Source organism: Trachypithecus francoisi, unplaced genomic scaffold (assembly GCF_009764315.1).
Source record: "Trachypithecus francoisi isolate TF-2019V2 unplaced genomic scaffold, Tfra_2.0 Lachesis_group3, whole genome shotgun sequence".
Taxonomy (NCBI): domain Eukaryota; kingdom Metazoa; phylum Chordata; class Mammalia; order Primates; family Cercopithecidae; genus Trachypithecus; species Trachypithecus francoisi.
Window position 1 is genome coordinate 45,058,581 of NW_022681468.1, and position 13,530 is coordinate 45,072,110.

At 35.4% G+C, this 13,530-nt stretch overlaps 1 protein-coding gene across 6 annotated transcripts in view; it reads right to left on the bottom strand.

The window, feature by feature from the left end:
* Positions 1 to 7,023: 7,023 nt before the first annotated feature.
* The window catches only part of PCNX4 (pecanex 4), a 43,521-nt gene continuing 37,014 nt past the window's right edge, over positions 7,024 to 13,530 (bottom strand). For all 6 annotated transcript variants that reach the window (XM_033187856.1, XM_033187855.1, XM_033187851.1 and 3 more), the window contains one exon: positions 7,024 to 7,825. In XM_033187856.1, coding sequence (XP_033043747.1) covers positions 7,574 to 7,825 — 252 coding nt within the window. In that variant the 3' untranslated portion in view covers positions 7,024 to 7,573. The remainder of the gene's footprint in view (positions 7,826 to 13,530) is intronic.

Genomic DNA, 13,530 nt, shown 5'->3' on the forward strand with positions numbered 1-13,530 from the left:
TTAGCCAGCCCAGTCCTAGGTATTTGCCCAAGAAAAATGAAAGCTTATGGCCACATAAAGACTTGTAAATGAATACTCATAGTAGCTTTATATAATAGCCCAAAACTGGAACCAACAAATGTCCACCAACAGGTGAATGGTATAAACAAACTGTGTTACATTCTATACAGTGCAGCACTACTCAGTGATGAAAAATAATGAATGATTGATACATGCAACAACATGGAAGAACCTCAAAGAAGCCAGGGCATCTGGGTCTGGAGATTTCTTTTATCAGGAGATTTTAAATTATGAATTTAATTCTTTAATGGTTATAGGATATTCAGATTATTACATCTTGGCTGAGTTTTAGTAGTTTGTGGTTTTCAAGAATCGGATTATTTATTCTAAGTTGTCAAGTGTATAAGCTGAAAGTTACAGTATTTTCTCATTATCTTTTTAATGACTGCCTGATTTGTAGTGATATTCGCCATTTCATTCTTGATAATAATGATTTGCATTTTTTTCTTTTTGTCAGTCTTTCTACTATGCATTTTCTTGATTTTTTTCCGAAGAACCAGTTTTTTATGTATTTTTCTATTTTCAGTTTCATAGATTTCTGCTTTTTGTTATTTCCTTTCTTTTGCCTGCTTCGGGTTTATTTTGCTATTCTTTTTCTTGTTTCTTGTGGTGGGAACTTAGGTTATTGTGCTGAGATCTTTCCTCATTTCTAATATGCTATCTTCCTAGGGATGTAGGAGACAGCTCGAGGAGACACATGGGGCTGCCTATCTGGCTTTTGGAGAGATTTTGTCTGTCTATCACAAGACTAGAGTAAAAGGAGACCCTCTCAGGCAGGGAAAAGGACAGCTGCCTCTTTTGTCTTTATAAGTAGGGAAAATTAATTTTCCCTGTCCTTTGCCTAGGCAGTATTTGGCCACTTACACAGCCAAAATCCCATGAGTTCTTATCAGGTTGCTCTGGGGGATATGGACTAGTGTGAAGGTGGGCAGGTGCACTTATTTACCCTGAGTGATAAGAAATCTATCTCTGACCTAGAACATCTTATGTGCATACTCAGGATAAGAATAATAAAGATGAATATTAAAAAGCAAACTTTTTATGAGTGGATACTGGTTTATCAAATACTTTTTCTGGATCTACTGAAATATTATTTTTCTCCTTTCATTCTGTTAATGTGTTGAATTATATTGATTGATTTGCAACCATCACACCAACCTCACTTTTTCAGGAAGAAACCCAACTTGATTGTGATTTATTATTTCGTGTGTGTAGGTGTGTGTGTATGTGTGTAGTTTAGTTTGCTAATATTTTGTTTGGGATTTTTGCATTGATGTTGGGGGGAATGAAATAGTCCCTTTCTCACGAAGTCTCTGCCAGGTTTTGGTATCTAGGTTTTCTGGCATCATAAAATGAGTTGGGGAGGGTTCCTGCATGTCTGCTGCTCTTTGTAAGAATTTAAGATTGTTTTTCCATTGATGAATCAATCCATCTAGGCTTGTTGTTTCACTATGGAAAAGCAAATAAAGTAACTAGAGGTTCCATTTCTTTAGCAGATAGGGAACTAGTCAAATTTTCTATTTTTTCATTTGTCAATTTTGGCTCTGACATATTTTAAAAAATTTGTTCACTTCATTTAAAATTTCCAATTTATTGTCTTGAAGTCATGCATATATTTTGTCAAATGACCATAGGATTTGTAATATCCTTTCATTCCTGATATTGGTTTCTTCCTTTTTCAGTCTACCAGACACTTATCAATTATCCTTTCAAAGAATCAACTTTTGGTTTAGTCGATCCAACTTTATCTTCATTTTCTACTCTATTAATTCTTGTTCTTTATTATGTTATTTCCTTTATTTTCTTCAGGTTTAATTTGCTATTCTTAGAATTTTTTGAGATAACTACTAGGTTCATTTTCAATCTTTTTTTTTTTTTTAATGTGTGTTTAAGACTATAAATTTCCTTCTAAGCATGGCTTTAGGTGTCTATCATAAGTTTTGACATGTAGCACTTTTACTATTCAGTTCAAATATATTCTAACTTTCATTGTAATTTATTGTCTGATCCATGAGTTATTTAGAAATGTATTTCTTAATTTATGAACTTAATAGAATTTTTCTATTTTTGAAATTATTATTGACTTCTAAGTGAATGACACATGGCCAAAGAATATATTCCATCCCTATGATTTAGAATATGGTCAGTTTTGATAAATATTCCACCTGCATTTGAAAATAATGTGTATTTTGCAGTTGTTGGGGGGTATTCTGTTTTATATATGCCAAGTAGGTTGTTTTAAAATATTATTCCAATCTTTACATATTTACGTATTTTTGCATGGCTGCTGTTCTGTTACTGAGTGTATTAAAATCTGGGAACGCAGATTTGTCTTTTCTCATTTTAGTTCTGTTCATTTATGCTTATATATTTGAGGTTATATTGCTAAATCATTAAAATATTAGACCTGTTGAAACTTTCTGTTGAATCAAATCTTTTATCATTACAAATTGTCTCTCTTTATACTTTTCACCTTAAGGTCAACATTAAATAATATTGCAATAGCCACCATAGCCTCCTGCCTTGTCGTTTTTGTTTTTTGTATTTCATACTGTTAACTTTTTCCATTCTTGTTTACTTCCAACCCTTGTACTCCTATACTTAAGGCATCTCTTGCATAAAGGTACTTTGTGGGTTTTCTTTTCACTTTGATAATCTTTGCATTTAATTGGTACACTGTCTATTCATGTGAATGTTGTAACTGATATTTAGATTTAAACCTCCTATTTGATTTCTATTTGTCCTATTTGTTCTATATTTTCTCTCCCTTTTTGCCTTATTATTCCACTTTCGCCCCATATTAGTTTTGTAGTTATATGATTTATTTTGCTTTTTGCTGTTCTTTTAGTGGTTACCCGATAGATGACACAGCAGTCTAATATTACTTATAATCTTCTTTCTGATAATTGTAAGGACTTTAGAATTCCTGCACCAAATGTATATATTATTGTCACGTTTTAACATTATTTATTTTAACCTTGAAGACTATTTTATACAGTTAATATTCCTTAAACTGTATATTATTTTTTAAAATTACTGTTCATTCCTACCTTTATCCCTAACCCTTTTCTGGGATCATTTTCCTTCTGTCTGAAGAATCCCCTTTACTATTACCTTTAATGACAATCTGCTATTAAATTTGTTGTGTTTGAACGTGTCTTTGCCTTCATTCTTCAAGAATTGTTTTTGGGGAAAGGCTGGGTATTGAATTCTAAAATTGCAGATATTTTCTCTCAGTAACTTGAAAATATCATTCCATTGATTTCCAGTTCCCATATTTTCTGTTGAGAAGTTAGCTGTCAGTTTAATAAAATTGTGGCTCCTTTAAAAGTAATGTCTTTTATCACTGGCTCCTTTAATGATTTTCTTTTTGTGTTTTATTTTTTCTTAGGATGTGCTAAGGTGTAATTTTGTTTTTATTCATCATGCTTTGATCTTGCAGGTCTTCATGTCTTTTAAAAATTTGGAAAATTCTCAGTCATTATCTCCTCATAGGTTGCTTCTGTCATATTCTCTCTTCTCCTTCTGGAAATCCAGTTATGTGTATGTTAGATCTCCTCATGTTAACTCCATGTCTCTTATTCTCTCTACTGTATCTTCCATTCTTTTGTGTCTTAGTTTTTCACACCAGTATTTACTTCTGACATAACTTCTAGTTCACGAATTCTTCACTGTATCCAGTTTCTATCAAATCTATTCACTGAATCCTTTTATTTATTTATTTTGAGTCTTGCTCTGTCACCCAGGCTGGAGTGCAGTGGCATGATCTTGGATCACTGCAACCTCTGCCTCCTGGGTTCAAGTGATTCTCCTGCCTCAGCCTCCTGACTAGCTAGGACTATAAGCACCCGCCACCACGCTCGGTTTTTTTTTTTTTGTATAGATGGGGTTTCACTGAGTTAGCCAGGATGGTCTTGATCTCCTGACCTTGTGATCCACCCGCCTTGGCCTCCCAAAGTGCTGGGATTACAGGCGTGAGCCACCGCGCCCGGCCTATTCACTGAATTCTTAAACTTGATTAAAGTACTTTTAAGTTGGGGACTTGATTGGTTCTTCTATAGTTTCTGATTTTCTGCTGAAATTCTCAATCTTGTGTTTTAGATCTTCAAACACACTAAAGATAGTAATTTTAGACCCTGTGTTGTGTAGTTCATTATCTGGGTCCCCTGTGGCTCAGTCCTATCATCCGTTGCTTCTATCGGATTCTGATCATGTTGCCTTGTTTCCTCAGATACCTTAAATAACTTTCCAACACTAAACGTGAAAAGTTATAAAAATAACTCAAAAGATCAGAGAGGATTTACATTTGCTCTGGGTAGCGGACAAAGGGTCACTTTAATCCAGTTTTGGGAAGTGAGAAGATCCTAACTGCATCTGGTTTTTCTTCACCTTTACGATTTGGATATGGTCCTTGGGGTCACAACCCAATGTATGGTCAGTTAACTAGGGTTCCCTTTCCCCTCCCCTACTTCCTTGGAGAGCCTTGGTCTCCAGTTTTTGTCCCTCTAACTCAGCAGCAAGGCTGTCATAAGTGTTACTTAGCGTCTCAGACTCACAACCACCTTATCCTGAATCGGCATATCTCCTATAAGAAAAGCAGCCCAAATGCTGGGCTCAGGTCTCCAAGTTTCATTCTGTCTTAGATCTTGGTGATGTTATTCTTCACTGTCTTTTAGTTTTCTAATGCCTTTAAGAGATTTTAAAATACTGTTTTGCTTGGCTTTTCTAGCTCTCTGAAATAGTTGGTATGAATGCACCACTAAAATTTGGAAGTAGAAAAGGTTTTAGGGAAAATTCAGTAAGGTTAGTGTTAGTCCAAACGGCACCATTTTGTAAGCTCCCTGCTATTTTGCAGACCTTAATCAAAGTGAAACATTTCACAGGGGTTTGGGCAGTGAGAAACATCCTGCCTAACTACCTGATCACAAGGTGGGAAAAGGCCCAACCTAAGACATAACCCTATATCTTGCTGGGCAAAGTTCCAAGGAATACCACGATGACATCCTGCTAGAACAAGGGCCAGAACCACCTCATCATGGGAGCATCTTATCAGTATCCTGCTGGGCAGCAAGCGATACTGTCCAGACCCCTCCCACCCATGCCTCTAAGTACGCCCAGCCTGTAAGCAGTGGTAGGCTCTGGCATTAAGCTGGTCCTCCACTTCTGTAGGTTTTATGCTGGACATAAAGCCTGCATTTGCTGTCAAGCTGTCCTCTTTCTGCATGTCTTTCTTTAACCCTCACCTTCCCTTCAAAATCTAACAGTCAGTTTTTAATATACTAAGTGAAGATATCAAATAAGTGATATATACAGGTTCAGTGTAAGAAGAGACGTTGGGTTAGGTACATACATTTGATCATCATCAATTTATTGATGCTATTTCAAGTCTTGAAGTAGATGAGATTATGGTGATTGCAGAAATACAAAGGGGGGCCTAGAACCAATTGGTGAGAAATTCTAAAATTTAGAGGTCAGGTAGAAGAGGAAAGGCAGCAAAGATGTTTGACGAGTTGCTAGGAAGACAAGAAGAAAACAAAGATAATGTAGTATCAGGAAAGTCCAAAAGAAAACACAAAAGCTGATTCAAGGAATAGTCAAATGTGTCAATTACTACTAGCTGGTTTGACAATAAAAAGGTCGATAGTGACCTTAATAAAAACCTTTTTTTTTTTTTTAAATTTGGGGGAGTTATGGAGATGGGATCCAGATTGGAATGGTTTGACAAGTAAATGAAAGAGAAAACTTGGCCATGAATGAAATGGAGATATGAGAATAGTTTGAGGAGAATGCAAGGTTAAGGGAAGGCATAGCTTGGTATTATATTATTATTATAGTGAAAATCTCTAAACAACTGAAAATTCACATTATTTGGGGGATAGTAATCCAATAAATAATATCAATGGAATTTTATGCTGTCATTAAAAGCGATAATTAAGGCCAGACACGGTGGCTCGCGCCTGTAATCCCAGCACTTTGGGAGGCCGAGGTGGGTGAATGAGGTCAGGAGTTCGAGACCATCCTGGCCAACATGGTGAAACCCCATCTCTACTAAAAATACAAAAATTAGCCAGCGTGGTGGTGTGTGCCTTTAATCCCAGCTACTCAGGAGGCTGAGTCAGCAGAATTGCTTGAACCAGGGAGGCGGAGGTTGCAGTGAGCCGAGACCGTGCCACTGCACTCCAGCCTGGGCGACAGAGTGAGACTGTCTCGGAAAAAAAAAAAAAGCTGATAATTACAAAGTGCTTTTAATGACATGAGAAAATATTTCTACATGACAAAGATATAAAGGTGTATAGCTAGTAAATCTCAATCATGTAAATTAAATCATCAATCTGAGATGTGAACTCAAGAGTAATATAAAATCTTATCTTAGTAACTGTACTATATTACCTCCAATAAAAAGATAAACATACAAATCTCTTGAATTCATTAACTGAAAATTGGTCCACAAAGTTATCCTTTAACATTGTTAGAGTGAACTGATCCACATACTAAATAAATGGAATATTAATAGCAGCCTAACTGGTACATTTCATATAATTTCAATGATTTCTAAAGAGAATACATTATTATAAATCTAGGGGGCTCCTACCGATTTCATTGGAAATTAAGTAAGAAGTAGAGGAAACTGATCTCTCAACTGATGTGGATTCACTGTTAATCCCCCTTACATGTATCTGTAAAATGTTCCTAAGCAAGAAGAGAATGAAAATAAAATTCAGATCATATAAAAATTTTCTTCCCATCTCCTCTTTAGTTCATATACCTTAAGACATTAGTAACTGGTAGTCCTGTTGGGTAAATCTTTTTTCAGAAGCAGTAAATTCAGTTGAAAGAAATATATAATGAGTCAGATCTATGCTTTAGTAGTCATATGCAGATTACCCTAACATTGCTCCTTCTGTGAATATTCACATGATGAATGGGATGAACCCTGCTTCTTTCACATATATCAAAAGGATATTTGAAAAGGAAGGAAAATATTTTATTAAAAGTTTTTTAAAGTTTGTGAATTGAAGTCTATGAAAACTATATAAAAACATTCAGATAATATTAGATGTTAAAACAGCACATTTGAAAATACTATAAATTATATTAACCTTCAACAGGATCCATTATCACTACTTAGAACACTGATACGTCTATCTTAAGTATGTAAAAATTACATAGCTGTTAACTTTATATGGCAATTCACCTATTACACATTTAAGAAAGCATTACAAAATTCATTATATAATAATTACACAAATGTTTTCTCATATTTACCAAAGTCTACTAAAGTCCAGAGGGCACCAGTATTGGCCAAATAGTTCTAACTTTTACGTTAAATATGTTTTTGTTGTTTTTTAAAACCATTAAGATGGCTAAGAGAACCAACTTTATGGAGCTTAGCTGTTCTCAGGCATCTGAATGAGGGTGGGGAGAAGTCCTGAAGTTACAAGAATCACAGTTACTTTTTTAAGATGAAAAAATAAAAACATTGCATTTGATGACATTACAGTCAAAATGAGCTCTAATACAAATGTATATGGAGAGGTTTTGAAGAATAAATCGGATATCCCAGGGGAGGATCTGCTGCTTGTACCGTAAGATTTCTTAAAAGTAGTGGATGAGCTTGTATACTATAACGTTCTTCATCATCATTTGTGGCATAAAGTAATTCCCATGAAAGATTGGCCCACTGACCTCTAACAGCTTCAGCATTCAACTTTCCCACTTGGATCAATAATTCTTGAAGGCTAAGTACTCTTCCAGTGTAAATTCCCTTTATAGTAAAAAGGGTAGGAGGAGAAAAAGAAAAGAGATTACATTTAGGTCTTCATATTTTATTTATAAACTTATAGAAAAATTGCATTGTAATTAGGCAAACTTTTCCCAAGTTCAAAAAACAGAAAGTAGTGTTTTAAAATGCACACAATGAGTTGCTTGTATTCAGAATCAAGAATTACCTCTACTTCCTTTGTTCTTTAAATAAAAGAAAGTTTCCTGGCAGCCATCTCAATCACCATTAGGCAAAATCTTAGTCACTTCTCTTTGTCTTCCTTCTCTGATCTGTTGCCTCAGCGATGCATAGTCATAAATACTATTTGGTGGTGAATGATACAATAGGCTCTTTTTAAAGAAACAGCTTTGTTGAGATATAATTCACATTCCATACAATCTATTTACTTACTGTATGCAATTCAATGGTTTTTATTCTAGTGGCAGATACATACAACTATCACCACAGTTAAGTTTTAAAACATCACAACCTCAAGAAGTATCCTTGTACTCTTTAGTTATCACCATCCTATCTCCTCATTGACCCTTCCCTAATACTAACATATTTTCTATCTTTATAGACTTGTCTCTTCTGTAAATTTCACTTGTATGTGGTCTTTTGTGACCGATTTCTTTCACTTAGCGTATTTTCAAGGTTCATCTATGTTGTACATGTATCAGTACCTTATTCCTTTTTATGACAGAATAATATTCCATCATATGGATATACTAAAATTTGTTTTCAGCAATTGATATACAGTTGGTTTGTTTCCACCTTATAGCAATTAAGAATAATGTTGCTATAAACATTCATGTACAAGGTTTCATGTGGATTTATGTTTTTATTTCTCTTAGGTATATATACTTAGGGATAGAACTGCTAGGTCGTATGTGAACTCTATGCTTAACTATTTGAGAAACTGCCAGAATGTTTTCCAAAGTGGCTGTACCATTTTACATTCCCAAGAGAAGAGGGTTCCAATTTCTCCACATCTTGTTAACACTTATTTTCAGACCTTTTGATTTTAGCCATCCTGTGTGTGCGAAGTGTTATTTTATTGTAGTTTTGATTTGCACTTCCTTGATGACTAATTATATGGAGCACTTCTCATGAACTTATTGGCAACTTGTACATCCTCTTTAAAGAAATGTCTATATAGATCCTTTGTCCACATTAAAATCTATTTATCTTTTTATTATAGAGTTGTAAGAGTTCTTTTATATATTCTAGTAACAGTCCCTTAACAGATATGTGCAAATATTTTCCCCATTCTGTGAGTTGTCTACTTTTTTGATGGTGTGCTTTGAGGAACAAAAGTTTTTACTTTTGATGAAGTCATATTTACCTATTTTTCTTTTGTTTCTCATGCTTTTGGTGTCATATCTAAGAATCTATTGCCAAGTTTAAGGTCATGAAGATTTACCCTTATGTTTCCTTCTAACATTTTTATGGCTCTTACGTTTAGGTCTTTGATATATTTTTGAGATATTTTAAAAATATGGTATATAAACTAAGGTCTGTAGTGGGTTGAACAGCATGTCTTTGAAGTTACCTGTGAATGTGACCTTATTTGGAATGGGTACTTTGCAGATGTAATTAAAAATTTAGAGATGAGATCATCCTGGATTTAGGTGGGTCTTAAAGCCAGTGACTGACATCCTTATAAAAGAAAGGAGTAGGAGAATTAACACAAGAGTATAGGGAATAAGGCCATGTAAATACGGAGACAGGGACTGGAGTTACTCAGCCATAGCCAAGGAATGTTAAGGGCCACCAGAAGCTGGAAGACGCCAGGAAAGATTCTTTCCTAGAGCCGTTAGAGGAAGCGTGGCTCTACTGGCACCTTGACTTCAGCCTTCTAACCTTTAAAACTATGATGAGAGAATACATTTCCGTTTTTTAAAAAGTCACCCAGTTTGTGGTAATAATTGCTACAGCAGCCCTGGGAAACTAATACTAGTAATCCAACATTATTCTTTTGAAAGTTGCTACCAAAAGATGATTTCCCCAGTGAATGGTCTTGGCATCCTTGTTGAAAATTAGTTGGCTAAAGACCCATGGATTTATTTCTGGATCCTCAATTCAATTCCACTGATTTATATGTCTATCATTATGCCTGTACCACACTATTTTGATTATTGTTTCATATAAGTTTTGAAACTTGGAAGTATGAGTCAGCCAATTTTCTTTTTCAAGATTGTTCTGGCTATTCAGGGTCTCTTGAAATTCCATATAAATTTTAGAAAATCAGCTTGTTCAATTTCCACAAAGAAGCCAACTGGAATTCTGAAAAGGACTGTGTTGAATCTGTAGATAAATTTGGAGAGTATTGCCATCTTAACAATGTTATCTTGATTTATGAACACTAGATGTTTATTTATTTAGATATTTAACTTCCTCTTTTAACAATGTTTTGTAGTTTTCAGAGTATAAGCTTTGTACTACTACTGTTCCATTTTCCCTAAGTATTTTTTTATTTTTGATGTTATTTTAAGTGGGATTTCCTTAACTTCATTTTTGGTTTATTCATTGCTAGTGTATAGAAATTCAACAGATTTTTTTTATGTTGATCTTGTATCTTGCAACCATCCTGAATTTGTTAATCTGTTCTAAGCTTTTTAGTTGATTCCCTAGATATTCTATACGTCATCAAGATCATGTCATCTGTGAATAAAGATACTTTTACTTCTTCCTAATCTGAATGCCTTTTATTTCTTTTTCTTGCCTAATTACTCTGGTGTCTTAGCTTAGGCTGCTATAACTAAATACCATAGACTAAGTGACTTAAAGGAGAGACATTTATTTCTCATAGTTCTGGAGGCTGGGAAGTCCAAGATCCGGGTGGTTTCATGTCTGGGTTCTGATGAGGGCTATCTTCCTGGCTTATGGATAGCCATCTTCTTATTCTGCTCTACAGCAAAAAGACAGGAAGCTGTGAGTGTCTCTTCCTCTTCCTATAAGGGCACTAATCCCATCACAGGGCTCCACGCTCATGATCTCATATAACCATAATTACCTCCCAAAGGCCCCACCTCCTACTACCATCACATTGGTGGTTAGGCTTCAACATATAAATTTGGGGTGTAAACATTCAGTCCATACCACCTGGCTAGAAGTTCTAGTACAATGGTTAATAAAAGTGGTAAGAGTAGACATTCTTGTCTTCTTGAACTTAGGGGTAAGCATCCAATCTTTCACCAATAATTATGATGTTCACTGTGAGTTTTTCATAGATGTTCAGGTTGAAGAAGTTCCCTTCTTTCCTAGTTTGTTTTTACTATGAAAGGGTGAGGGATTTTGTTATTTTTTTTATATCTACTGAGATGATCATATGGTTTGTGTCTTTTATTTATATATTTATTACATATTTATATTAATAAATTATATAGTTTATATATCATAGCGCTTCCTGTGCTCAAGCAATCTTCCCACCTCAGCCTCCAGAGTAGCTGGGACTACAGGAACACACCACCATGTATGGATAATTTTGTTTATTTTTTTTTTAGAGACAAGGTCTCACTGCGTTGCCCAGGCTGGTCTTGAACTCCCAGACTTAAGTGATTCACCTGTCTTGGCCTCCCAAAGTGCTGGGATTACAGGCATTTTCTTAAATCCAGTCTGATAATCTCTGCCTTTCATCTGGATTATTTAATCCATTCCCATTAATTTTATTATTGAAATAGCTGAATTTGTCTGTCATTTTCCTTTCTGTTTTGTCTCATATCTTTTTCTTTTTTTGAGACAGAGTCTCGCTCTGTCGCCCAGGCTGGAGTGCAGTGGCGCGATCTCGGCTCACTGCAAGCTCTACCTCCTGGGTTCACGCCATTCTGCCTCAGCCTCCCGTCTCATATCTTTTTTATCCCTCTATTCTTTCTTGACTTTCTCTTGTAATAAGTGACTATTTTGTAACATGCCATTTAAATTTCTTTAATGACTGTTTTCACTTTTTTCCTCAGTTATTTCCTCAGTGGTTGACTAAAGCTTACAATCTCTGTGTTACAAGAGTCAGTCTCAGATTTATACTAACTGTGGTGAAGCAGAAATATTACTCTTACAAAGTTCCAGTCCCTTTTCTTCCCTTCTGTGGTATTGTTATACATATCACATTACAAACATTACAAATCCAACAGTACATTCATTGTTTTAACTATCACTTTATATAATTTTATGCCTTTAAAAGAAAGTGAGAGAAAAGGGAGCAAGTATGCATTTACTGTTATATTAATTATTTTTATGTTTTTAGAGACAGGGTCTTGCTCCACCACCTAGGATCGAGTGCAGTGGTGCAATCATAGCTCACTATAACCTCAACATCTGGCTCAAGTATTCCTCCCACCTCAGCCTCTCAAGTGGTAGCTAGGACTACAAATGCACACCACCATACTTGGCTAATTTTTATTTTTTGTAGAGATAGGATCTTGCTATGTTGGCCAGGCTGGTCTCAAACTCCTGGTCTCAAAGCAATACTCTGCCTTGGCCTCCCAACTTGCTGGGATTATAGTCCTAAATTACCATGCCCAGCATTGTTATGTTAGCCTTCTTTTTTTTTTTTTTTTTTTTTTTTTTTAGATGGAGTCTCACTCTTGTTGCCTAGGCTGGAGTGCAGTGCAGTGGTGCGATCTCGGCTCACTGCAAACTCCGCCTTCTGGGTTCAAGAGATTCTCTTGCTTCAGCCTCCCAAGTAGCTGGGATTACAGGTGCCCAAGTAGCTGGGATTACAGGCACCCATCACCATACCCAGCTAATTTTTTTTGTAGTTTTAGAAGAGACAGGGTTTCACCATGTTCGCCAGGCTGGTCTCGAACACCTGACCTCAGATGATCCGCCTGCCTTGGCCTCCCAAAGTGCTGGGATTACAGACGTGAACCACTGCACCCAGCCTTATGTTACCCTTTAAAAAAATCCTATTTCTCTTTCTTTCTGTAAATTCAAGAATCCAGAAATGAATCATCTGGATTCATTTCCTTTATCTAGTACAGCTTTGCCCCTACTGACTTCCTTTGTGCAATTATTAGCAAATTACATTCCTATATATTATAGGCCCAATAATATGTGAATACATATTATTTTATAGAATTGCTTTTCAAATCAGTTAAGAGAAGAAATATGCCTTTTTACTATTTTTTATAATTACACAGTTACTTTTATTAGTGCTCTTTGTTTTTGTGTGTGAATTTGAATTATTGGCTGTGGTCACTTACTTTCCGTCTGAAGAACTCTAGTATTTCTTGTAAGGTGGGTGTGGTAGAAACAAATTCTGTTACTGTTGATCTGGGAATTTCTTTATTTTGCTTTCATTTTTGAAAGATCCCTTTGTTAGATATGGGGTCCTTGGTTAAGCTTTCCATTTTGGGGTTAAGGGGGCACTTTGAATATGTCATTCCATGCTTCTGGCCTCCATTGCTTCTGATGACAAGTCAGTTGTTAATTTTATATGACTTTCCTTAAAATGTACAAGTAATTTTTACTTGGTGCTTTCAAGGTTTTCTCCTGGTCTTTGGATTTCCACATTTTTACCATGTTATTTGCCTGTGGATCTCTTTGCATTTATTCTAAAGTTCACTGAAGTTCCTGGATGTGTAGATTAATGTTTTACAATAAATTTAAGAAGTTTCAACCAATATTTCACCAAATAATTTTTTTCTCCCTTCTCTCTCCTTCTGGTATTAAGTATATGTTGGAGCAGGTAATGATGTCCCACATTTCTC